The 26954-nt window shown below is 39.1% G+C and overlaps 1 protein-coding gene across 2 annotated transcripts in view; it reads right to left on the bottom strand.

Annotated features, from left to right (window-relative positions):
• gpc1b (glypican 1b) overlaps positions 1–26954 on the bottom strand; it is a 60153-nt gene that overhangs the window by 23044 nt on the left and 10155 nt on the right. For both annotated transcript variants that reach the window (XM_005476261.4, XM_005476262.4), the window contains exon 4: positions 1999–2157. In XM_005476261.4, coding sequence (XP_005476318.1) covers positions 1999–2157 — 159 coding nt within the window. The remainder of the gene's footprint in view (positions 1–1998; positions 2158–26954) is intronic.

The raw sequence follows: 26954 nt of genomic DNA on the forward strand, positions 1-26954 counted from the left end.
TGTGTGCGTCTGTGTGTGTTTATCTTAGAAGTTTTTGGATGCAAATCATTACAATGTTTAGAGACTGTAGCTGAGTGCTGCTTAAATGTGTGCGTCTGTAGACTGTGTTGTTTACTGGCTCTGCTGTGCTAAATGAAGTGTCTCCCCGAAGAATGGGAAAGTTCAAGAACTGTAGGATGACGAGCTAAAATGGAGAGAATTTTGTAGGTCTTGGATTGCTTTCTGTGCGCTTGTGTACTTTTGCTTCAGAGCGGGGTGGCTCACAGCAAGGGCGCCGTGAGCGAAAAGGAGGGTCCATGAGAACGAAGGACACAGAGCAATAAAAAAAGAGTAAACAAAAGTCTCTCAGCCACTAATCACCGTGATCTGAAAAGGTCAGGCTAACTAGCCAAGCTCAGAGCCTCGGCTGACAGATCCATTGTCACAGTCTGACCAAGGGGAACAAGTGGAGCACAGAGACACCCTTCTATTAAATGGAGCAAGTCATTATACACAAATAATTGCCTTGGTGTACCAATGTTCTAACATTTAATCTCTCTCTCCTCCCATCCCTCAGACTTATACTTAAGGTCTCATACATTTTATATTATTATGATCTTATTGTATCATTTTTCAAGGTGTAGAGCAGATTTAGTGATTCAGACTATAATAATAATCTTATATAGTACTTTCCAAACGTCTAGGTGCAGTGAGTTATCGAAATGTGCAAATATAAATGGAAATACAGAGACTATACGAATTTAATGCATTTGAAAGTCAATATATTGGGTTAATCACCTTTGTTCTCCAACTCGGTTTGAACTCTCTTGGGCACGAGTTCTTATAATTTCTTTAAGTAGTCTTCAGGACTAGTTCTCCAGACTTTTTGAAGGACATTCAAAGCTTTTCTTTGTATATTGGCAGCTTTTACTCCTTTCTCTGTCAAGATGATCCCACAATGCTTCAATAATGTTGAAGTCTGGGCTGAACTGGATCAACTGAGGGATCAGGTATCTCTCAGGTCAGGTCTTTAATTTTTTCCCTTTTTTTTTAAGGACAATGCTAAGATACATTTTTCAGGTAATGCGCTCCAGGATTCACCCTGTTGGTGCAAAAACATTATATATATAAAAATGTCTGTAAAACAGTGTTGTCTTTGGCGTTTTTAAATAGATTTGACTAAAGAAATGGCAATAAATTATGTGTTTTTATGACAGGGTGCAAGTAAAGTCCTTGAATGCCTGAATGATTCACGGGTCAGTGTTAAGTGGCTTAAGAAACAAACAAAAAAGTGATTACTTTGATAATGATTGTCACGTACAAAGGCTAGACTGAAAATGAGTGAATGCCAAAAGAAAAACATTGAAAAGCCTTCAGATAGTCTGGAGAGCTGTTATTCAAAAAATGAAAAGAAAGTATGGCTCCTTGAAAAGAAAATATAAAGAAATGAAGGCTGGCTCAGCTGTTTTACACAGTTGTGTATCTTAATTTTAGTCTGTTGATGGGGTATACTGCGACTAAGCAAGAGTGTTCAACAGGCAACATGATATGACACTTAATGATTTTCAACTGATTGAACCATTTGCATGCCATTTGCATGCTGTACAAAAAGTAACATTTTTCACACATTAAATAGTGTAGAACACTATAAAATCACTATGAAATGTGTTTGGCTTTATCCTTTGTTTGGGCTCAGTCTGTTACTACGAAGCATTTTAAACCACTGAGCCACCAAAGGTTTAAATGACTTTGTTCATTTTTTGTGGTTCTGACTCTTTGCATTAAATCATGCTTTGTTTTACTGATATCTAAGCAAAAGGAAAAAAGTTTTAATTAAAGTTAACTGCAAATTGCTCCTTTTGAAGCATGACAGCAGATCTTTGTAAACTTTGTAGACTTTGAGATAAATTATTATTCATTTCCTTTTTTTCAGTCTGTCTGTTGCGTCAGTGAATGTTTAAATGACAAAACACAAAATACATAGACATGTGTTCTGCATCATAAATACAAAAAGCTCACCATCGAAGATTCTGTACTGTCCGGTAAGCGAGATCTGTAAGGAGCGCCCGGCATCTTTGATTACGTTCTCCACTTCGGTGCGGCTCTGCGAGGCCAGTTTGTCCTCCACGTTACTGGTACAGCAGGTGTAACCCTGAGGACAGATGCGCAGGTGCTCACCTATCAAAGGACAGGTGGAGGCAGAAAAGAAGAAAGTGGGGAGGTGGTGGAGGAAAGAACAAAAGGGGATAAAAGGGGGTGACAAAGAACAGTCAAGAAAAAAAAGAAAGATGTCATTAGCAGATTCCATGAATCAGCACTGAATGACAAAACTGAGATTAAAAGCTTTTGTGTTTCCGCTGTTAAAAAACTCTACAGTCGCTATGAACATGACAGGACTAAATTAACTGCAGTGGCTGTTTTTATGGCCTTTTTTATGGTCTGCTGGCAGTCAAGGAGGTAGAGCTGCGTGTATTCGCCCCCTTGATTTCCTGGCAAGATGTGGTGATCTGTGTGGCAGTCGTACAGCGGCAATCGCCATTGAGTTTTAATGAGCACTCCTGACACGCATTCCTGTGCATACATTTGGAGACAAGTGCATGTACACACAAATGCACAACTCTGAAAACCAGGGAAGTAGGCAGAAACTATTTCAGACATTGTGATGTTCATACACACACAGTCAAATGCCATATATGAGAATTTACTGTAAACAAGGAGGCTGTCAGTGCGATTAAAGCTGCAGTCAAGCTGGAGCTGTAATCAGGACAAATGATGTAAGATGGAAATTCCTTCAATCCAGTCAATGTAACCAGACATAAGGCAAATGAAATTTTTGTGATGTTTGATGAAAATAGGATAAAATATTTTGTGTTTGCTGAAAAAAAAAAAACCCTCTGACACCCCCACACATCCACACCTACGTACATTTTTGCATTTCTTTTAATCAGTGTTTAACAAAAGATATTTTAGTGAAATAACATAATAATAGCAACACAGCATCAGGAAATGCTTGCTTGTTTAAACTGACCCCATAACGATCCATTATCCCATACAGTCATTCAGTGCGCAGAACTAGAACTAAATATATCTACTGGCCTAAAGATAACCTTAACCTAAACCTAACCTCTCCCTACCCTAAGCTAATAACTTGTCTTAACCTTAAAATGTATAAAACCAATAACAAGTCCTGAAAATCAACCCAAACTGAGACACAACTTAAAACAATAATACATTTATCCAATTTAAGACATTTCTGCAAAGTAGAGGAAATAAAAGTAAAGAGAGGTTATGTTTACCTATTACTATAACTGAGGTAATAGTAAATTGTGAAATAGTTATGAAGCTATTTTTTTCATTGGTGATAAAGACAAGGTGCTGTATGGAAAAGTTCCTTGTGATTGCTTTGGTTGCCATGGTCGACAGCAGTTTGCATGGAAGCCGGACTTGTCTGCAATCACTTGCTAACTACTTGCCAACTGGCAGTAAAACTGTGAAAACCAGAAAACTGAAACGGTCTGCCTTCAAAGTTGAAGTTGTGCAATTTGAAATAAGTTGGTTGCATCTATAACACACAGCATTTAATTTCAAGGTGAACATCGTCTGTTTCTGGTTTACTTCAAATTTCACTACAGCTCAGAGGGTAAACACTCGCTAGTTCGTGCAAACTATGGGTGACCACTGCAATCTGCAAGCAACCAAAGCAATCACAAGTAGGTTTGTTTGGTGCAGCACCCTCTTTGCAACTAGCATCTGCCAGCAACCTTCAGCAACCAGGGGTTCAAGTGATTCCTAAGCCTGTGTGACTGAGGTCCAACACAAAATACAAGAACTATATATTTCACAAAAATATTGTGTGCATGACAGTAACACTTTTCGAAAATCTTTTATCTGCTCTATCCATCGGTGAAAGACTGGAATCCAATAACAAGTCTAATATAAGCCGATGAACAACTACGTCTTAGTATTTGGTATTAACATGAATTAAATATGTTGTCTAAGCTTTAGTCTGACAAACAAAGCTTTGCTGGTTCTGACACGTCTTGAAATGCGTATTATGTCAGCTCACATGGCTGAGCTTTACATGGTGTGCACAAAGGCAAATTCAATAAACACATACTGGTGTTGTATTAATGATTAATGCCCCTCGGGCTGTCATTAGCATGCATCTAGAAGACTCTGAGCTCAGGGCAACTCTATAGGCAGAACGTGGAAATCAATGAGATGGACTCTGCCATCTATTTCAACATCAGAGCCAGTGATTTCTGTGCACACTGCCTCAACAGTTACAAGCAAGTGATTCACCTTCATTTACTGTAGCTGTATTCTCAGTCACCCACTGAGGACCCCCATCCTGTCCACAACCTCAGTTGTGTTTTCCAGCCAGCGGAGTGGGTTTGTGAGTATAACAAGAATTCTTGCATTTCACTGATTAAGTGGCAACCAAGTTCTCTGTCTTTTAAGTGGCTTATGCAGTCCAGCGCTGAAGTGAAGCAATTAAAGGCAATTGTCCTCTTCAAACGCCAAAGTGGAGAACAGGCTCTGCAGACCAGAGAAGGTGACATTGAACGTCTCTCAGCACCCTCTCACTGATAATGATGTGACTCACACCCACGGACCATAGGATAGGAGGACCTGGATATAGTCTTCGTGATTTGTGCGAGAAATAGAAAATGAACGAGAGGTAAAGTTTAACAAAGGAAAAGGAGAAAACAGAAGGGCAGACAGCAGACAGGAAATGTATGCTGTTCTTTTGTGCGTCAAATTGAATGCAATCTACCACCACCTTCGAATGGAAGCCTTTATTGCACATGTGTATTAAGAGACTGTGGGCTTTTCTTCCACTGCAAGCTGTTTCCAGCACATCACTAAAAAAACTGTAGACAAATAGATGCTGACGCACAAAACACTCACATACACACATATAACAGGAGGTGTGAAACTTCCAGCTACAGCCACTTCAGAGGGTCCATTTTTTATGTATAAATTAGTGCTGTCTAAATTAACACGTCATTTTGGAATTCATTTCAAATATTTATTGTACTTTTTTTAAATACAAGTGACACAGTTAAATTTGTTTAATCCCTTTGAAAGCTGTCTAGAAGTGGGAGGCGCGCTTTATAGGGCTCTGCGAGTCAGGCATTTCATTATGACAAAGCATAAAGTTGTTTATGCACTATGAACTGATGTCCTTCTAGTTATGAAAACAGACAAAAAAGTAGACTTGAGGAGGAATTGCAGGAAGTTTAATGTCAGCACATAATACTCAGTTCTAACTTGCAGTGCATCTCTCTCTAGTCGCTGAGCTATGCTGGAAGTGCATCTCTTGATCTAGCTGTATAGATAGATACTTATAGATACAGACAGACATATACATTAATTTTGAGTTTTCACATTTAAATATTCACTTGCTTAAAGCTTCAGTGTTAATTGTGATTAATCACAGCAAATGGTTTGAGTATAGTTTTTGATACCATCTGTGGTGTAAACAACATTGTGAGGATTTTCACTGTAACAACCACAACACTCGCAGTGGGAACCGACCGAGTCAAAGTCTCACAGCCCTGGAGACACATCTACTGTACAGCAAGAAAGGTCACCTGTAACAGAGCATTATGTTTCCAGTTGGCTAACCTAATAGTCAGCTAATAATACAAACAAAGCACTCTCTTCCATTTGACTCAATAAACTGAAGTGTGTGAGTGTGTGTGTTTGTTTGGGTGCCAGCAACGCTAAGCCACTCTCCATCAAAGTACAAAAGGAAATATATACTTGACAGGAAGTTTTTGCTCTTCGCTTTTTAAAGTCGCTTAAGCACTCACACACAGCGACAAGCATCCACATATGCATACACACCCTCACATGTAGGCTACACACATATGCACACACACACTCTCATAGCTAGAGGATACTAGGGTAATCAGCAGAGGAGGATGGGCCATTTCTAAGTGGGAAGCCCCACTCATGTAGAGGGAAGAGCATCTAAAGGGCGACAATAGAGAGGGAGAAATAATGCTAATGTTTAAAATGGCTATAAAAAAAATCATAGCATCCATTTTCTGTTACGCACTCACTGATGCTGTATTTATTGATGCATTTAGGTAGTAAATACATGTGTTCACACAGTAAGTAAGACTTATACTGAACAGGGAAAATGATGGGGCCATGTTTTATTAACTTTATTAATAAAACAAACAAAATAAAAACAATGCTGCTCTGTGTTCCTCCTGCTGACGAAGTGCATATCCTCATCACTGAAAGATTGGCCACTGAACGGTAGGTGTAAATAGACTGCAGAGTGTTCAGTGTGGTGCTATCCACTTAGCCAGTGGTTGTTTGATTTCCCCAGTGTCTAATTTCCAGCAATCCTCTTGGCACTTAACCGCATACACTATATTGCTCTGTTTGTGCTCGGGAACCCGATCCTTGGAATGGATTGTTTCCTATTGTTGGATTTAGAACATTTTTTACTACCACAAAACCACTCTTGGTTTATTGCATTGAGATAAAATTACACCAAACATCTATAAGATCTTAAAAACAGAAACAAGCAAAAAAACAACAACCCTCAAATGGCATTTTCAAACATATGTGAGTTTACAAAGCAGGTGTTCTGCAATAATTGACCACCTTCTGCGAGGCCAATCAGTACAAACATAGCAAGCCAATAACCTGGCACTGCTTAAAATGGCTCACATGCATACACCGCCCACCAAATTTATCTGTTTAAAAATAAACTAGGTGTTCACTCCACAGCAATCCCTGTGCCTTTTTGTCCCTTTTCGTTTGACAGACACGTCTGTTAAATAGTGAGCAATTCCCTGCCCATTAGCTTATCATTGTTCACCAGGGGGGAAGGGTCCTATTAAACAGCAATCTTGGAAGGCAGAATAAGGTTGTGCACACTGAGATAAAGCATGTGAGAGACTGACGGTCAAAGGTTTGTAGAGATGATGAGAAACACAGAGAGAGGCCAACAGGAAATTAAGATTGATTCAAAACACCACTAGTTTGGGAGTCGGGGGAGCAGAGGTCAAATTTTTTGTTCTTGTTCAGATAGGTCACCATAACTGAGGCAGTTTTCAGTGATGCTTTGTTTCCTTAAGCACGTAGCCACTAAAAACATCTTAATGGAAAAAAAAAATACAAATACAAATAAACACCACCGCAGCCATTTGTAGCAGTGTATTTCAGATGAACAGTCACAACAAGTTTTGATGCTATATTTGTCCCACCAGTTGAAAATGTGCTAACCCCTGCAGCTGTTATGCTGACTGAGACACTGTATGCAGTTTTCAGCTGGTACATTCAGACAATTCATGATGTTCATGGAAGATTTAGGGCATGCCCCCAGATGCAAACTTCATTCCAAACCTTGGGTCCTTTGTCCTTTACACTGGTAAGAAAAATAATCATGTAAGGTAGTTTGTTTTTTTGTCATTGTTGCCTGCTGAGCCTGTTTTTGAACATTTTATTTGTACTGTGAATAAGCCATTTCAAATGATGTCAACTGGTACTAAAAAAGGCCCATCTTTTTTTCACAGAAAATAACACAGTTAAGGCAGTTCATTCTTCTCTGTATAGACAGTTTTCCCATAAAAGGGAACACTAAGATGCATAGGATGGATGGATGGATGGATGGATGGATGAAGAAAATACCTGGAATGACATAGAATGTCATTGTCTAATGCTGCATTTCTGCTCTTGCTTTGGAAAAATGTAGTAAAGTCAGTGTCTGAGCATAATATGTATTCATGTTGAGAAGTCAAATCAGTGAATGTATTGAAACTAAACAACCCAAAGATTAAAGCTCTGGAGCTAAAAGCAGAATTTACAGTGAACCTAAAAGTGTTGGCTTTATTTCTTCCAGGCTTAAACTGTCTGCACTGATACTTTGGAGAAGTATGCATGCATCATCGGAATTCAGGATGCATTACATGCAGCAGTTGTTAAATCTCCCTACTTTTCTGCCAAAGCACATTTGACAAACTAGCGTGACTGCGACACACTGACATAACTGATGGCTCCCAGTAATGACCGACATTGCATAACTGATACCGTTTCAGACCACAATGCAGAATGTCAGTGCATCTGCACGCGCGCATGGGTGTGCACACACGCTGTGGGATCGGAGAGATTAGCAGCGTAATCCCGCCGGTAGTGAGAGTGTGTGTGCGTGTGTCGACAGCAAGTCGCCGGTGCCGAGGAAAAACATCCATGGAACACCAGGAATCACACGGGCGCGTGCACACTCCCTCAAACACACTTGAACAGTGGATTAAGATTAAACAGATAAAGTACAAGAGGACTATTTGGCACTAAAGGTTGACATGATGTCTGACCCACCAACTGTACACGATGAAATTTCACATACCAACCTGACAAATGGTCATTACAGGGTGGTACCATCCTGCATGTCTACTTGTTGTGAGTCAAATAAGTCTGCTTGTCCATCTTTGTCCATACTCCTATACTTAACACATAGAGTATGACCCAGGCTTTCACCTAGACCCTAGATTCACCAGTCTGGTAATGTGAGACCAGTAGCTATATAAATAGCTTCCTCGAGCCAGACAAGGTGGCAGCCACACACAGAAAGCATTACTACTAAGGTTAGGGTTATGGAAGTTCCATGCTGTTTTTTCCTACTGCTCTCTCCCGTCAATCCAGGCAGGTGGTCTTGCATTCACTTGACTTGAGTGAGAGTCATTTTAACTGACTGTGAAAAGTTTAACCCTTTAATCATAGCTACAGATGGCACAAAAGACTCAATGGATAACGTAACATTATAATCACGTGGAGTGTGGGGGTTAAAGTTAAATTGCTCTGGCTAAGCTGTGCTAACAAAAGGTGGAAAAGAAATGAAGTGAACTAAGGACGCAGGGTAAAGGAACAGGAAGTGCAATGATACAGAAGAGGACAAGACAAAAATATGACAAAGATAATAATGTCTTATTGTCAAAAAAGTGCTAATTGTATAATGGTAGCAAACTAGATACTGTTTAGTGTGGACATTACTGCTTCTCTGCCAATCTAGCAGCACAATGTTGTACAGTGGTAGAGAATGAAAGTGGGTGAAAAAGAGAGATAAACTAAGCAAACCTCAGTTTTTTCCAAACACCAATGCATTACATGAATTTTAAGCCCTACAGTGCATGCCTTCTTTATCTGCACTGTTTTGGACAGATTTTACAAGATTCACATCCTGCTTCAGTTTTCTTAGCAAAGCTGTGATTTATAAGGAACATGATGGATTATAACAGGTTTTGTAATTAAGTTGATGTAGCCCTGAGAAACACTCTTGATGGCAGTCCCTGATTGAACACACACACACACACTACACAAACATTTAATCTTTGTCCTGGTCCTTCTTTCACTGTCTTTCTCTCTGTTGCTCTCTCACATTCACAGTGAAAAACACAAATCCCAGAGCCAGTGAATAACCCAAGAGTGTAAATGCCAGCAGCATTAAATGATGGGGAGCAACCAGTCGCATTCACTTAGCAGGTACAGGCAATGTGCTATCAATAATTGGTGCTTTAGCTGTTCAGCATGCCTTCTTCAAGATCATCTCCATTCTTCATCCATTCCCTCAATTTTTTCAACCTAATTTACTCAAGTTAAGAAGAAAAACTTCCACACTGAACTTATACTATACAGAGAAGAACTACACACAATGTCCAAGTACTGCTTGTTACAGACATGCCGTAACTTGACCTCATCTGTGTGTTTCCTTAGTTACTAAATGTGTTTGCAGAAAAAACAAGGGAGACAAGAAGTAGAAGAAATCAAATGAAGATGTCATTCTCAGGAATTTTATCTGGATCATTTCAATGTGCTCATGATATCTTAGAGACAATATATCACAGACCATCTCAAAGTAAAAAAAAACGTAGCAGTTACACTACAGGGAGCTGACCTCATTTCCGTCTATAAAGGACTGTGTGTTGTTTTGGGGTGTGCATGTGTGGGTGATGATCTAACATAGGTCTTTGACAGCAAGTGTCTGCAGTTGACACAAATCACACAGAACATCTTGTCACATGATGCGGATGATAAAAAAAGAGTGATGCTTCTGTGTCTGTGTTTAAATGCACACAGCACTGCAGAGCTGGACCCAAGTGTTCTAAATGTTTGACTATGTGGGTTTTTAAACACAGGTATCCACACACTTAATAGTTTTAAATTCTGCATTGGCTTTTTTCATTTTGAAATATTGTACTAATCAAATAATATTATATAATTATAAACTGTTTTTATTTAAATGTACAATTACTTTACTTTATCGCATTTATTTATATTTCAGATTCGCTTCTAAATTCTTCAGATATTTGTTTTTTTTTATACCATTCTGTCTTTTTTACCTATTTATTATGTTTTTCTGATTTACCTTTATTTTTTATTTTTTTCCTGGGATGAATAAAGCAACAGTTGGGTCCATAAGTTCTTCGATAATGATCCTTTTTTATTTTTTCATTTAGCTCTATACGCCCCCACAGTGAATTTTAAGTCAAATAGTTAAGATGTAATTGAAGTGCAAATCTTCAGTGGGTTTAAAAATGTGCTGCACTTGATGCTCAAAAGAAAGCAGCCAAACTAGCATAATCATAAATATAAAGACATTTTTTTTTATACTATATTGACTGCCTGAAGTCACTTTCAACTGCTGCTTCTTTGTAGGTGTGTCTGCCTTGTGTTGTGCTTTGTGTTCAGTAACTGTTAAACATGCTCCACTCTGTGGAGATCAGGTGACTAACTTGGCCATTGAAGAACATCCTGTTTCCTTGCCTTGATAAACTCTTGGGTTTGTTTTGCAGTATGCTCGGGTCATTATCCTCTGCAAAGATAATTCATCCTGCTACTTCTATCAGCATTCACATCATCAATAAACACAAGTGACCTGGTTCAGCTGGCAGCCATACATACCCATCATATTGCCTTCACCACGTTTGACAGACAGCGCAGTATGTTATGGACCATGAGCTGATTCTTTCCTTGTACATGTTGTTCTCTTTCCATTCTGGTAAAAGTTCATGTTGATTTCATCTGTCCAAAGAATTTTTCCAGGCTCTTTTTGATGCTTTCTAGCAGATTCTAATCAAGCCTTCCCGTTCTTGTGAGTAGAATTTTGCCATCATGCACGTAAGCTATCCTCACCACGGTTTTCCATGCTCTTTGATGCTGCTGAGCTGGCCAGCACATTCCTTCATTTTAAAAGCATACCGGACTGTCTTGGTCACTTAGTTATATTTAGAGTTCCAGTGAACAGCTACTAAATGCGGGTTCGATAGGTTTGTATCAACTCCAGATCTTTCATTCGATTTATTTGTCATAAAAAAAAGCAGGGAGCATCTCTCCCCTGGCCATGAAACAGCTTCTCAATCAATTATCCACCTACTTTCAGCCTCTGTTCAGGGGCAGAAATGAGGAAGCAGTTCAACAATCAGACACGCATATTTCAGGGGTTACTTGGGTGAGTATTTTGGAACTTTACAGCTGCAATATTTCATATGTTTATATAAATAAAAGCTATTATGACTGCAGTTGGATTAGGATGCTAAATATGTGAACATTAGGTTTCTGGGAGACTTGATGACAAAGCACTGAAACATCCAATACAATCAACAAACTTTCTCAGGAAGTTGAGCTAGATCAATCTACCTCAGTGGGTTGCTGGTTTTATCAGCGCCATAAACACTGTTGCCACCTAGACCCAAGACTGCGTGGAATGCAAAGACGTGCACCACGTAGTAAAGCTTGCCCATCATATCACCAGGGCATACTTCCCAAACTTAAATATGAATCTAGTAGCGTCATCAGAGACTTAACACACCCAGTCTATCATCTGTTTGTCTGGAAAGAAGGATCGTGTGATAAGATCCAGGACAAACAGACGGAAACAGATTTTTACAAGAACTAAAGTTTGTGCAAATGTTTTCTAGACCTGTTTTTCTCTTCCAGCTCTTAAACAAACATAAAACACAAATCACCACTCAAACATCAAAAATTAGTATCTACTGCACTGCATTATTGCACTATTGCATATGCAAACTAACACTTATGCCAAATGGTATATATTTCTTTTAATTAGCTATTTTCATTTGTACACTTTTGTGAACAGAAGTTTTTTCCTTTTTCCTTTACCTACATTTTTTAGAGCTATCACCTTTGAACGTGTAAATAAGCTGTTTTATAGTTTGCTTATCATATGTCGTTTTAAGGTAAAAAGATGTCAGTTTTGTATAGCATCTTGTTCACAAGCTCTAAAGGAGTGTGCTTTATTCACATTTTTCACATATGAGAAAAGGACTAAAACCTGTGTGGTTATGCTGTTCATATACAATCAGTTTTATATTTAGCTTAGAAATGCACAAAACAGGGAAAAGGAGGCCCATTTGTTTTGAAGGTGCAAAGACCTTCAAAATAAATGGGCAAAAAAAGGGGAGCACGAACATACTTGAGCACAGGTATTTGTGCCTGTGTGCCAGAGAGTGCTCATGGCTTGACTACTATACAGTTGCAGCCTTCTGTTTGTGGCAGGACTGTCTCTTGATGGTGAAAGAACAAACAAAGCAGCCAGTTCCCCTCTGGCCTTTGCTGCTTAGAGGCAGAGAAGCTGACAGATAGAGGCTGACTTTTTGTTGTTGGGCCCTGTCAAAGCAACACGAGCTAGAACATATCCAGCCAGGACTGAGTCAGATACATGAATGGTGGTAAGCGATGCGGCTAAGAAAATGTATGCAAATAAAGAATGGTGAGCGCACAAAAGTAAAACAGAAAGCAGGGATGAATAGAAACCAGAGATTCACTAAAAATAATAAGAGTGCTTGAAAATAGAAAAAAGTGAAAAAAGAGCTGATGATTAGATAGCAGCTTTAAGCTTAGAAGCAAATTTTAAATGAGCCAGTGCACCTGCTGCTAGTTGAAATGTCATATGAAGCATATGAAGAGGCATTAGAAGCTACAAATAGCTTTTTGGAGGCAGTATTTGGAGCAAAGTGTAAGTTGTCCACAATACAACTACTGGGTAAAGAGAGAGAAACGGGTGTGTATTGTTCATTTTAATGGCAACTTTTGTTTTGAAAGGCTAGAAAATTTACAGGCATCTGGTAAACCCCGAAAAGCACCTTTAGTATTCACAAACTTTCATTTTCACAATATAGTACTATTCGGCTAGTCATTTTTGAAAGGTGAAACAATGTGTAAAGAAAGAAAGTGAAAGTGACAGCTAGAAAAGTTTAAAAATGTTAAAATGTTTAAAATGTTTTTATTACTTTTTATTATTTATTATTAAGTTTTAATAGTGATTAGAGATTTTAATAACAATAATGAAAAAATCCCCCCAGCAAAAGGTTTGGGAACCAAACAGAAAACCAAAAGCCCTGAAATAACTTTTGTTTTGAGACTATTTACACATCAAAATCTTTGGCAGAAGAATTACTCTAGTTGAGCACTCCAAGCACATTCACACAAGCACTTTTTTCAACAGCTAAGTGTTTTCTAAGGTTCACACTGTGATGAACACATCAAGAGTCAGCATCTTGCCCAAGGAGCAGCCAGGCATCAAACTACCAACCCTACAATTAGTAGATTGCAGTGACATTGCCGTCAGCTAATGTACAACCTTTGTTCTTACAGTCTCCTCCTGTACAGCTTATACTGAACACACTTAGGATGGATTAAAGCAAGAGAACAATTTTCCCTTTGGGCTCAATAAAGTTTTCCTTCCTTATCCATTCATGCATAATCATCAACTCTACATTTCGATCCTGTGAAATACTGCAGCAATGACACTAGTAGAAAAGGTAACACAAATTGCTGAATGTAACATATGATGAAACTCTTTAATTGTTGTTCTTTTATTTAATGCAGGTCATTTCTTCCCGCTACTATGATACAAAGACCTCCACAAAAAACATCAGTCATTAGCTTAAGCCCTATAAGCACACACCCCTGAGACTCCCACCTAACCATTTTCTAAATCCTAATAAAAAACGCTGTCAAAGCCTCAATCAGGTCTTCTTTAATCCCCAGTAATGACTCATCAATGAGACATTAAATATTCCGTGATCTGATTATAGATCTCTGCTTGGAAAGAATATGACTGACATTCTCTGCCTCAGTCATCAGATCAAAGCACAAACAAGCCTCTCAGTTCCTCCCTTTGGTTCTCACATATCTTTCTCTCCCTCTCTCCTTGCCCCATGCCTCCCTCACACACTCTTCCCTTTCCTTGCTTTGCCTTTGGCTGGGAATCTGGCCAACAAATCTGGGCTTCCAAAGAGCAGATCCATACTTGCCTGGATACTCAAACACTGGCTTGCTTCATATATTGTCTAAGAGTCGTTAGCTTGGAGTTGTATCTCTGTCTATATCTTTTTGTGTTATTTGTCTACATTCAATATAAATCAAGATATCAGGGTATCATCATCTGTCCTTTGGTAAAAATGTCACGTCAACCGGTTTAAAGAGCGCAAGCTATTGGTTGTGTGGTGAGGCCGCTTCCACATACACTCACAGCATCTGGACATTTTCATAGGAGAAGAGATTTAAATTTTGATGTGCTCCTGTTAACTGACATTCAGAAACATTATAAAGATGGCTCTGGGCTTCAATGAAGTTCCCATACATCTATTAACCAGTGAGTCATATTAAAAGCCTGATCTGAAAGAGGGTTTGACATGTGAACCAAAGCTGTACAAGGAAAGCCCTGTTTTGGCGATGTTGTCTGTGCATGGTGTGCGTGCCAAGCCGTCTATTTTGAAGTCAGGTCAGGACAGGCTAGCACTTCAGGCCTCTCTTAGTCACTGTGAGTCAGTAAATTGTCTTGACAACAGACGGATAGACACGGCTAACTGACGACCAGACAGAGCGACTGAAAAGCAAACAAACAGAAACATGTAAGTCACATGGCAGGAAAGAAGCGATAAGAGAATTTCAAATAAAAGAGCCAGGAAGCAGACCACAAACAAAGCCTGATGGGAAAGATTCACATTCAGCACACAAACCACTGGAAAGCAACCAAATTCCAAGGCAAAGATGAAGATGTTTAGGGAATGTCAGGGCTATTAAGCCTGTGGTTTCTACTCTCCTCCTCGCCTCCAAACGGGCTGATCTGTCAAACCACCATGTCACTCCATTTTCCACAATCAGGAACCAGGCCACCAAGTCATTGTTCTATGTAGGCCACCATCAGTGATGTCACACATCTCCTGCATTTTGCAAAGCAGCGTGGGCCTTGATAATTTACACATAATGACTGAAGAATCATTCCAGCTGTGCTTGTGCCTGTTGGGAAAAACAGGGGATTTTAGGAAACTGACTCATCGGATCTACAGGATGTTAGTGGCACACAAAGATGTTGAGAAGATCCGTCTAGTTTACTAGTAGCTTGTTTTATAGAACCTAAACATAGACTTAATTAGATTAAGATTTAAACCTTCCTGTGCAAGAGTGGTCAGCGGTGAGTCAAATACTAGATTTAGATTTTAGCAAGGTACTTGAAATGAGGTAACCAAGTACAACGCAATAGATTTCACTCTATAGCTTTAAATTAAACATTGCTCTAAGCGATTTCAGTAAATTCAATACAAATATGTTGAATGTTGACCACTAGCTGCAGCGTTTGCACATAAAGGCGAAGTTTTACCCGTGTCCAGACCTTGATAATAAATTAAATCTGAAGAACTGACTCAGGCCTGGACACTTGATCTCTGCCAAACTAAGAAATAAAGGAGCAACATTCCTCTGCTAATGGCCAAAAGCTCCAAATACTATTGACTTTGTCATGGGGGTAGCACTTGTTAGCAAGACAGTGCAAGGCTGACTGGTAACACAATGACCCTCTAAGTGTTGGCACAAGCTTAATGATGTGAAAAAATCATTAGTTCCCTAACTGCTTACTGGGGCAGTGGGCAGATTATGTGTAGTTAGAGAATTTATGTTCTGCTAAAAAAAAAAAAAATCCAAGCATTCGTCACTGATGAGTGAGAACTGCAGAAAATTGCTGTTATCTATAGCTGTAATGGAAATTACATCCATGAGAATTTAAAACTAATATGCAACTCTGATGCTAAAAACTAAATCTGGAATATATATGTATATATTTTTAAATGGGAAACATATGCATATGACACCAAAGGCAAGGTGCCTTAAAAGAATTTAAGGCACCTTAACAAAGCCAGAGAGCATGTATGTGTTTAAGATTTCCACATGGTGCCTATTAGGCCTCTAGAATTCAAAATTCTGGCATATTGCCCATATGGGAGCAGCTTCATTGTATGTTCTGACAGGTAAATGTAGAAGATGTGTAAAGGAATGTTTCTATCTGTCACTCCCCTGTCTAATCCCCATTTCAGTCCAGGCCTGAAAGAGAGCTTTTCATGGTTTCATCTATGAAACAAGAAAACCTAAATGCTTGTCAAAGCTGCACTCGTGAACTTGGGAGTGCAGCAGCTCTGTGCTCTGCCTGCCTCTGTCATTCAGTTCTTTTTTGAGTCCCTTGCTCTGTCATACACTCTTTTATTGTGTTCCTCCACAAGCCCCCTATGCCTGTTGGCGTCATATTTTCAGGTGTGCTTCTGTTGTTTGCCTTGATTTCTTGGTTTTCTTTCCAACTACACTTAAAGGTCTGTCTTGCTTGTGCTTTAGGGCAGCGGTCCCCAACCCCCGGGCCTCGGACCGGTACCGGTCCGTGAGTTGTTTGGTACCGGGCCGCGAGAGTTGAGGCTCAGGTGTGAAATGTATGGTTTTCAGGGTTTTTATCGGTTTTCAGCATTATTTTGTTATCGTTTTTATCGTTAACTCAGGTTTTCCTGGGTCTTTTCACGCGTGTTATGAATAAATCTTGTTTTTTTCGGTACCGGTACCAGTTTTATTTTGTTGTATTTATCCGCGACACCTTAAAGGCCGGTCCGTGAAAATATTGTCGGGCATAAACCGGTCCGTGGCGCAAAAAAGGTTTAGGACCGCTGCTTTAGGGTATGGTAAAGTTGCTCCTTTATCAGTTTTAAAGACATCAGATTTTCCCAAAGATTGCTTTTAAAGTGTTGGATTTGTTTTTTTTCTTAAAAATGTTACTACTCAGTTAAGTGACGATTTTACTACTATCATTACACAGATGCTTGTTTCTTGTTTCTTAGCATTAGCTGTGTGATAGACTGAGGGTGGGAGAGGCTTCTGCCTTCAAACAACCTTATGTTGGGTAAGCTGTTCAAATAATCAGTTGGTGCCATGTAATACATGGGCATGTATGGTTTTAGCAGAAACTAGGAAATAAATTCCTGGGAAAAAAACAATATAGTAGAAGAAGTGTAAGAAGAAGAGGTTGAAGTCTGTGCTGTCCAAAACATTTGTAGTACTGTAGGTCTTCGTGGGAAAATTGCAGCACACATATTAGCTAACATATATGTTTTAAGGGACAAACAGAGAGGAATCTTATTACATTTTACCAACAGATCAAATTGTTGGTTTCTTTCAAAATGTCATAGACTTTTCATTTTCCTTCAGCTGCTCCAATGCATCACAGTGAGTGGGACAAAGCTTGTCCACTGTCCTCCTTCAGTGGAAACAGTCATTAAAAAAGAGCTGGATTGTGCTGAAAGGGTAGATGGTTATCCACCCAGAGTGAGATGAAGGCAGAGGAGGAGGGTGGGAGAGAGATTTGGGAAGAAGGCCACAGGGAGACAGACAGGCCACAGGCTTTTGCTGAAAGGGTGGATGGTTTAACCATCCAACCAGAGAGGGAGGAGGAGAAAAGGCTGAGATAGAAAAAAATTTACAGAAAGGGAAATGTTGGCAGGAAGAAAGGAGAGAATGAGGAAAGAAAAGAAATTAAAATCCTTCTCTGTTATATAGCTCATGATTTTCTGCCATGATGCATCAGAAGTCTTGACAACACTGAAAAGTAGACATGGGTTAGGATGTGTTTGGCAGCATCACTGTTAAACTTCTGTGTGCGTATAGCTATTAATACTCTGGAACCCAGACCCATTTTCTATTTCAATATTGTTCTATAAGCATTATAATTGGTTTCTATCGGCAAAATATTATACAGTTTTGTTAAATAGTAAGAAGACTGTGACTAAAACTACATTTTACTTTCATTTTTTAATCTAATGGAATTGTTCAACATTATGAACTGCATATATTGACTTTCTTATCAGGATGGCCCTGCAGCTTATCGCAACTTCATGAAATCACGCACACACATTGAAAAACTAACTAAGAAAATGCACAAAAATGCTTCATATACATCAAGCAAGACTAAAAACTTAAATGCTGCTCTTGGAAAATGTAATTCATTTTATATTGATAAACTGATTAACATTTCAGAGTAGGCTGAGAAAGAAGGACTGTTTAAGGAGGTAATATAATAAGCTATACTTTACTCCAAATTATCCCCCACCATATTATTAACAGGGAATGTAATTCCTCTTTCGGATTAGAGTGCCACCACCTGTTCCTCCCATCCAGCTGTGAGAAGGTGAATGCTCTTAAGTCCACAGGACATAAATGTGTTGAGTGAAGTCAGATCTTGCCTGACATCTGCAGCCTTTTCCTGCATCACAACTTCTAACAAAGCCCGTCGTTGTGTGGCCCAGCTTGTGCCCTCCGCCCACGCCCATCTAACAACCCAGATCCCACTGAACTGGCATCAGTCAATGGACAAAAAACTGTTTTAATTAACTTCAGATCTGTCAGCTACCACTGAGCTACGCCAAAGTAGGCATGTAAGTTCATGCCCCATTTGATCTTTATGGGGGATTTTTTCCCCTTAAATTAGAAGAGAGAAAGGTACACACATAATCCAGCAACTGAAAAAAATCCTTACAGAAATTTGCAGCCATACATAAAACATAGGACTCCACTTTGATCTGATGCATGTGCACTTTTGTGCATTTATAGAGCAGGTGTTATGTGCGCCCGTGTAAGCCTTTGATGTAGATGTCCTGATTTTCATAACAATATATCATTTGTACAGTACAATTGTAAGAGCTCATTACCCAGAAATAAAAAAAAACACTGCAATAGTTGTTAAAAAAGTCCTGAATCTGTGTGTCGCTAACGTTTAATTAGCAGTTATACAAAATCTTCTACTAGGAGGGCGAAGTAACTGGTGGCAATAGGGGAACTGCAGCTTTATTCCTAGTTAGCAGTTATCTAACAGCTGGCTGGAGAGTGTTGTCACAATGGAAGGCTGGTTTCTTTTCACCTACAGTGCAAAAAAAGAAAAGCAGAAGAGAGGGGAGAGAGAGCGGGTGTTTCCATTGCAGCAAAGCAGCATCGCTTCAGAGAGTAAAGACAGTGAACATCAAAGCTGGCCCTGGGCTAGAAAGAGGGAAGACAGAAGAGGAGGGAAGTTAGAACTCACAGACAGCGGTCCCTACTGAGAATCTTGGGTAAGGAAAAAAAAAAAAGGACATGGACTGGTTGAAAAAGAGGGAAAGAAAAGAGAAAAGTCAAAGCCAAAGAGAAGGTCTTTTTACTTCAGAAAAAGGAACATGAACTTGACAGAATGTTATTAAGGTGGCTGTCTACAGGGGTAGTCACCACTTGACTGCCAGGGCAGATGTCTATATCGCCTAATACTGCTGCACTGCTCAACAAATGCCTTTACAAGGGCCACACAAGGGTTTAACTACAAGGACAGACCTGCTCATAAAAGCACATATCTGCTCCACAATGTTCCACACAGACACATGCAGTTCAAGAGAACAAACACACCACAGAAATGCATAGAGGTTCACTGGAAATCCGAAATCACAAAAGGCTCTGTTTGCTAAACAAGCATGAAGCGCTATCTTGCAGACAAAAAAAGACAGCCACGCCTTGAAAGGATCTCTACAAGGACAAACAGAGGCACATGCACAAGCTCAAATCGCTTCCATCCATTTCCTCTTCCCCGACCTAAAGCGTTTCATTAACTGTGCTGCAGTGAAATGATAATTTCTCTGTGGATAGACTTTGCAGCAGTTAAGGGGGCAGTTAGCCATCTGAGCCTGCTGCTGTGAATGTGTTTCACTGGGTGGCAGATGGGTTCAGATGGCAAGAATTCACGGGGATGCTGAGAGACCAGGAGTGTGTTTCCCAAGGAGCTTAATTGAAAGAGATTGGAATCTAATCTGTGAGTAAACAGTCAGAGAAGAGCAGAAGCTTTCTTCCATCCATCATTTGCTACATCAGCAAATTTGAACAGGAAATCCTGACAAGGATCCGTTCTCACTAAAAACCTCCCAAATTTAGACACCAAGTTATAAAACCTAATACTGGAACGACTTGTGATTGGTGATGACTGAATGGCGGTATAATTATACAAATGTTTTTCCTGTTAATGACATGATAGGAAAGGCTATTAAGAATTACAGGTGCTACAGCTTAGACTGATTAAAATATTGATTTGATGATCACAGAGAAGCGGCAGCAGGTTTCTCATCACTGAAGGACAACTTTCAACAGAGTATGCACAAAAATATCATTAAGTCATTTAGGTTAATATGAAATATAGCATTTTTAAACACAATCAGTTTAGTTTGAATGTAGATTAATGTTCTATACAAACACAGATTTTGGCCCCATTTGTCATTCTGTGGTGTTTTAAAAATTAGTAATAACTACTTCCAAATTACATGAATTTAAGAGATGCAAAATTTAAGAGAAAAAGGCTGATGGTTTTACTTTCTAAAAAGTTATTGTGGGTATTATTTTGTAATATACACAAATTTTTGTTCTTCAGCTAAGTTGTTTTCCAGATAATACCCTGTTGAGTTTTATGTAAGAGCACATATTATGTGGTCTTTTAACTGTCACACTACTCAGTAGAACAAAGTCTATGTAATGTCAAAGAGCACATGCAATGAGAGACTTTGTGCATGTAAATGGGAAATTATCATCACACATGAAACGGAGTTCCACAGGGTTCTGTGCTGGAACCAATACTTTTTATATTATGTGCATTTCCCTGAAGTAATATTATTATAAAACACTGCATACATTTTCATTTCTATATAAGTGATACCCAGTTACATTTATCTATGAAGCCAGATAACAAATTCATTAAACTACAGGCATGTCTGTAATACCTAGATGACCTGTAATTTCTTACTTCTAAATTCAGACAAAGTCAAGGTTACTGCATTTGGTCCTGAAAATGTTAAAAACATGGTGTCTAACCAGATTACCTTGACCTACAGTAGCACTTTGAGGACTTTTGGAGTCATCATTGCTCAGGATATTTCCTTCAACACGCATTTTACACAAATAAGTAGGACTGAATAGCATTTTGTCCCAGAGTGATGGTGAAACATTAGTTCATGCATTCCCTGCTTCTAGGATAGACTACTGTAATTCATTTTTATCAGACTGTTTCCTAAAAAGCCTTTAATTAATCAAAAAAATGGTGCAGCAAGTACTGACAGGGACTAGAAAGAGAGATCATATTTCTCCTTATGTCTCCAATATTAGCTTCTCTTAATTGGCTTCCTATTACTGTAAATCCAGAATTCCTTCTCTTCACATATAGTCTTTATAATCATACTCTGTCACATCTTAAAGACCTCCCAGTAGCATATTAATCTCAAAGAGCACGTTGCTCTCAGACTCCAGGCTTACATTTGGCTCCTAGAGTGTCTTAAAGTAGAATCGGAGGCAGAGCCTTCAGCTCTCAGTCTCCTGTCCTTTGGAACCAGCTCCCAGTTTGGATTCAGGAGACAGACACCCTCTCTGCTTTTAAGATTAGAGTTAAAACAGCCTTTTTTGATAAAGATTATAGTTAAGGCTGGATCAGGTGACCCTGAAGTATCCCTCATTTATACTGCTATAGTCTAAAGCTGCTAATTAGCAGTATGATAACCACTCATTTAATGTTAGCAGAGTGTTTCGTATTATTATTCATCAGCCATGGAGTGATTAAAGTATACAGTGTGGTTCCTGAATTTACAGAAAGGAAAACTGAAGGCAAAGGGCAAATTGTATGCGTCAAGGTACTGTGTGTGAGTTTACTGCCTACCCAGCTAGCTGAGGTGAAACACAGACATTGGCAAATAATTTAAGTTTCTATCAGCTCAGTGTCACAGCCCAGTTTCCCATAGTCTGAGCCGCCTCAGTAACCCGAGGCTACACATCACTACCTCAGAGAGTAATACAGAGGAGTTAGGTTATTATTAGTTATTTTGTAGTCTGGGTTTTTTCTGTTTTTGTTTTTTTAATTTAGTCATTTATTTATTCTTTTTTTTTTCTTCATTTTTTCATTTATTTAGACATCATTCAAAGTGAGCAGGGCCAGGGAATGAGAAAGATAGCGGACCACATTTATATAAAAATTCAAAAAAGAGTGACTTCTGGATAAGTGTGACAGCTGTGCTTAATCATGGCAAGCTAACCAAGAGAGATGTGAAGAGAGCAAAGAGTAAAAGAAGGCGAGGAAAGCTGACAAGAGGAAGTGAGAGCCCGAGGGGTGAAAAAAAGGTAAGTTTAATTTCTAAAGTCATATCTGAAAACACTAGGAGCCTAAAAATGAATGGAAGCTTTAAGAAGAAAGTGTCTTCCTACAGTAATAGAGTTGATCCTAGTAAAAGCACAACTCTCTTGAGAAAGCATCACAATATGAAACATCAGAACTTCTCTTTGTGTTTCTCTTATTGCAAAGAAAAGTAAAAAAACAGGAACATTGCTTTTTCTTTTGTTGCCTTTTCCCCCAGCCTAATGTACTTTCTCCAAGGAGTTCATTTTAAACAGGAAAGTAATCTAAAATTGTGTTATTAAATATATATTACTATAATAACTAGTAATTATAGATATATAGAAGTTAGTTTTGAAGAATGAAAGAATTCAGTCTGTAGAAGGAGAATATATGATGACCAAAATCTGCCTGGGAAATGACCTACACAAGTCCCACTTACCTTGGTTCAGCCCTTTCAGTCCTCTAGGCCCTGGCCATTCATCAGCAGACATGACATGACAAACCAAAACCATTCATCCTGAGCCACAGCCTCTTCTGCCCAAAAGGATTTGTGATTCAATTTGACTGAGTGATGCCCTGGGCCTCAGGGCTGGGACTGAGTCTGCTAGGGCTTGCTGGGAAAGTAGGGTGCACGGTATAGGGACACGCAAAGGACAGACTGTATGACAGAGCGCTGCCACTACTGCTGCTTCACAGCTAGATTTACCAACACAGTGTTGCTGTTCATAACATTTTTTTAAGAGGACACACAAAGCAGACAAATACAAAGACATACACACGTATATAAGATGAAAAAATGATGCAGCATGCAACTTTTCTTTGTAACAAGACAGATAATAAGATCAAGTGGCTATAAAAGACGTGATTCTTAGTTAAAATGCAAAAATGGCACACATGAAGAATGACATAATGAAACTGAACGTGTGTGAAAAAGTAATGATTTATAAGTCCTTTGAATCATCTCTCAGCTTCTCTTTTTATCTCAGTAGGACGGTAGCAGGAGCATGAAAGATTTAAAGAGAAGGCTTTTAGTTTAAACCAGATCCTGGACTAAATACGCACACTCAGGCACAAAATGAAGAGCAGAGATGCTAGACTATCTCTGACAAAGCTTTCTGTTACAATCACCAATAAAGTCACTGGACACAAATGGTGCAAGACAGTTGAGCTTCCCTCAAGGTGTCAAATACGACACTGATGAGTCAGGGATTTCAGCCGAAATACACTGCTGCAAGATACCGAACTCACTGTATCACGTTCTGCATATTTTCAGTCAGCTGAGAGTTTCAGACAGGCTGCAGAGGAGAACAGCGTAAGATGAAAGACTGTGTCTATCCGTGCCTCCTACTGCCATGCCTTTATTACATTCCAGTCAGCTTTAAAACTGGCTGTGTTCCTGTTTCTTTCAACACAACCTTTCCAAACTTCAGGTGGTCCAGAATGCTACCGTAAGGTAAGAGAACGTACCATATACAACTGTCTTTAATACATGCTTTAACATGTTTTTTTTACTTTACTTGTTTGACTTTTTATCTTTGTACTCATGCTCCATCATCCATCATTTAGAAATATGTCCGATTTAGCTTGACTTATACGGACGGTACAGTTATTTTATATGTAAAGCATTTTCTTTCTGCCATGTCAATAATGCTATTTTTAAACTTTCTATTGCCACAAATTAGTTTAGTATGTGTTGTCTAACATGAGTGCTTATAAAATTGATATACACTCGGATTTAACAACATTTTATATGTTATAATAGGTGATTTAGGCATGCGCTAAGGGTTGACAGAGTTCACTGGGAAGATGTAAAATATTTATGCAAGAATACTCTGCAGGGTGGGAAGAAGAGATGAAGACTGCAAAGGACAAGAAATAAGACAAATGAAACACTAATGAGTGATTCCAACTATAATGTTGGGTGTTAGAGCTGAAGAGAAGCTGGGGAAAGCTAAATCAGTCATTGTAATTGGCAAGTTCATTTGTTCACTGCTTGCCCTCCTCAATAAACAAGCAGAGAAGAGTAAAAAGGGGGTGTTGACAGGGTACAGTAGAGGAAGCCCTTTTCCAGCATTTTGTTCAGTCATGTGCTGCCAAGTTGCATAGAGCCAAGCAGCTATAACATAGCATGAAAACATATCAGTATTTCCTTACACGTGTTCCAAACTGGCTTTCTCCTACTCTTATTTTTAGGCAGACAGATATACAGGAGCACTACTAGCAATTAAGTGGTTCATATGGCATGTCTATTTGGAGGTTACGATGCTCATAAACAGGCAAAGAAAAGGGAGACACACTGAGAAACTGACCAGAGTTTGTAAAATTGGCTGGTAAAGGGAGTGGACAGACGGGAAAGAGAAGAAGAAGAAGAAATGAATAGTGAGTCAGAAAAGTGGTGGTGGTGGTGATATGTGTGTGTGTGGGGAGGGGGAGCCATAGAGGTAAAGCTTTGGGTAATAAAAACTAATCTTATACTAGCAACCAGGATGACAATTGACAGTAATTGCACATTTTCCCCCTGTAATTATGAGCTTTTTTATGCGACCCTCTTCTCACAAGGTCTTAGTAATCCTCCGGTCATTTCCCGCTCCTCCATCTTCAGACAGTCACTCCACCTCCAAAATTAAATCGCAAGGGCTGGTCAAGCCAAATAAGCAAACCACCATGAACTACTCAGGCCTTTCTTGGCCACAAATAATGCTTGACAAATGATGTCACATGGAATCAGATCTCACTATTTAAATGGAGAAGAATGTGCTTAGAAAGCACTAAATCTGACAGAAGATGAGAGTTGGAGTGGACTCTGATTTTTTTTTTTTTTTTTAATGGAAGAAACTGCTTTACCAGAAACTAGAAGACAAAGATCTTAAAAAGACTGAAGTGCACATTTAGAAGAACTTAGTTGAGTATCCTGTTTGCTGCAAGAACTAATGCCATGAAAGGCCAGTGATCTTTGCAGTTCATTGCAATTAGAAAGTTGAGGTTCCAAAAATGTACCAGATGGAGAGGCAGACATGCTGTGGGATCATGGAGTTTGAAAGTCTGTTAAAACTGCTAAACTGAAAGTTTCCACTGTAAACACGTTCAAACTAAGAGCAAAGGAAGATGTTTAAAGTGCATGTGGGAAAATAGATTTACAGGAAGAATCAAAATGGCATTAATACTTTTTTTAAATAAAGAAGTCGTTGATCAGCCATAGCCAGATCTTTAGTTTATTTTAAAAAATCATCGCATGGCCTTTATTCATTAGGAGCACACTTTGTCAGAGCCATGCTGAAAATCTAGCCTATGCATTTGTTACTTCCAAGTTGGACCATTGTGGTTCCTTATTATCAGGATGTTCCAATAGCCCTATAAAAGCCCTCCATCTGATCTAAAACACGACTGCAGGAGTACTGACAGAAATTAGAAAAAGAGATCATTTTTCTCCCATATTAAGTTCTGCTCAGTGGCTCCCAGTAACAGTCTGAAAAGGTTTTAAAATTCTCCTCCTTACATTCAAAGCCCTTAATGGCCAAGCTCCATCATATAAAAAGACCTCTTAGTACCATATTATCCCAACAGAGCACTTTGCTCTCAGAATTCAGGCTTACTTGTGGTTGTTAGAGTTTCCAAAAGTAGAATGTGAAGCAGAGCCTTTTAGTTATCAGGCTCTCCCCTTCTGTAGTACCAGCTCCCAGTCTCTGTCGGGCAGACAGACGCCCTCTGCACTTTCCACTTTTACTTTAAAAAAAGGAGGAACTTATATTGCACCATATATTTATCTATTCCTTAAGAAATAAAAGGAAATAAATAAAAATTTACACACACTTTAAAAAAAAATCTGATCATGTGCAAGAAAACCACATGACTGTTTTTTACACTGCAGGTGTGCCTTTTAGTTAAGGTGCAGGAAGAGCACTGGGCCACAGTAGTGCGGGGAGCAGCACCTTGTGGTGTGATTGGCACTCCTCCTGCGACTTTGCTAATCAACTTCTCCCTTTTATGCAGTCGCGTGCTGGGGCCGGATGGCACACACAGTGAGACTTCACGGCTGACGCTGTGCTGTGCACTGAGCTAAGAAGACAAATTTCCTTGAGTTGTTTAAAGTTCAGTGTGCAGGGCAAGCACACAGTTTCTTTGTGCTTTTTTTTACATTTGTGAGTGTGTGAGTGTGTGTGTGTGTGTGTGCGTGTGTGTGTGTGCACAGTGGCAAATAACCTTTATCTGTGTTGCAGAACCCATGGTAGTGGCAGTCCCTCCTACAACATTATTGACAAAAATTTGAAATAACTCATGAAAAATCTATACATCCTTCAGAGCTGAAATCTTCCCAGCATGCGTGCTATGTGTGACAGTTACTATATTACTGACCTTTTGATAAATGCTACACTTCTATAGATTTGACTACCAGGAACTCAAAATGAGACACTCTACTTTTCTGCTCTTTATGAATTTATAGGCCATTATTGCATGTGATAAGTCTTATTGTCTCTCCCTCATAGTTTCTGGTTTCCTAACTCCTATCTAGTCATTTTTC

The sequence above is a fragment of the Oreochromis niloticus genome, linkage group LG18, assembly GCF_001858045.2.
Source record: "Oreochromis niloticus isolate F11D_XX linkage group LG18, O_niloticus_UMD_NMBU, whole genome shotgun sequence".
NCBI classification, from domain to species: domain Eukaryota; kingdom Metazoa; phylum Chordata; class Actinopteri; order Cichliformes; family Cichlidae; genus Oreochromis; species Oreochromis niloticus.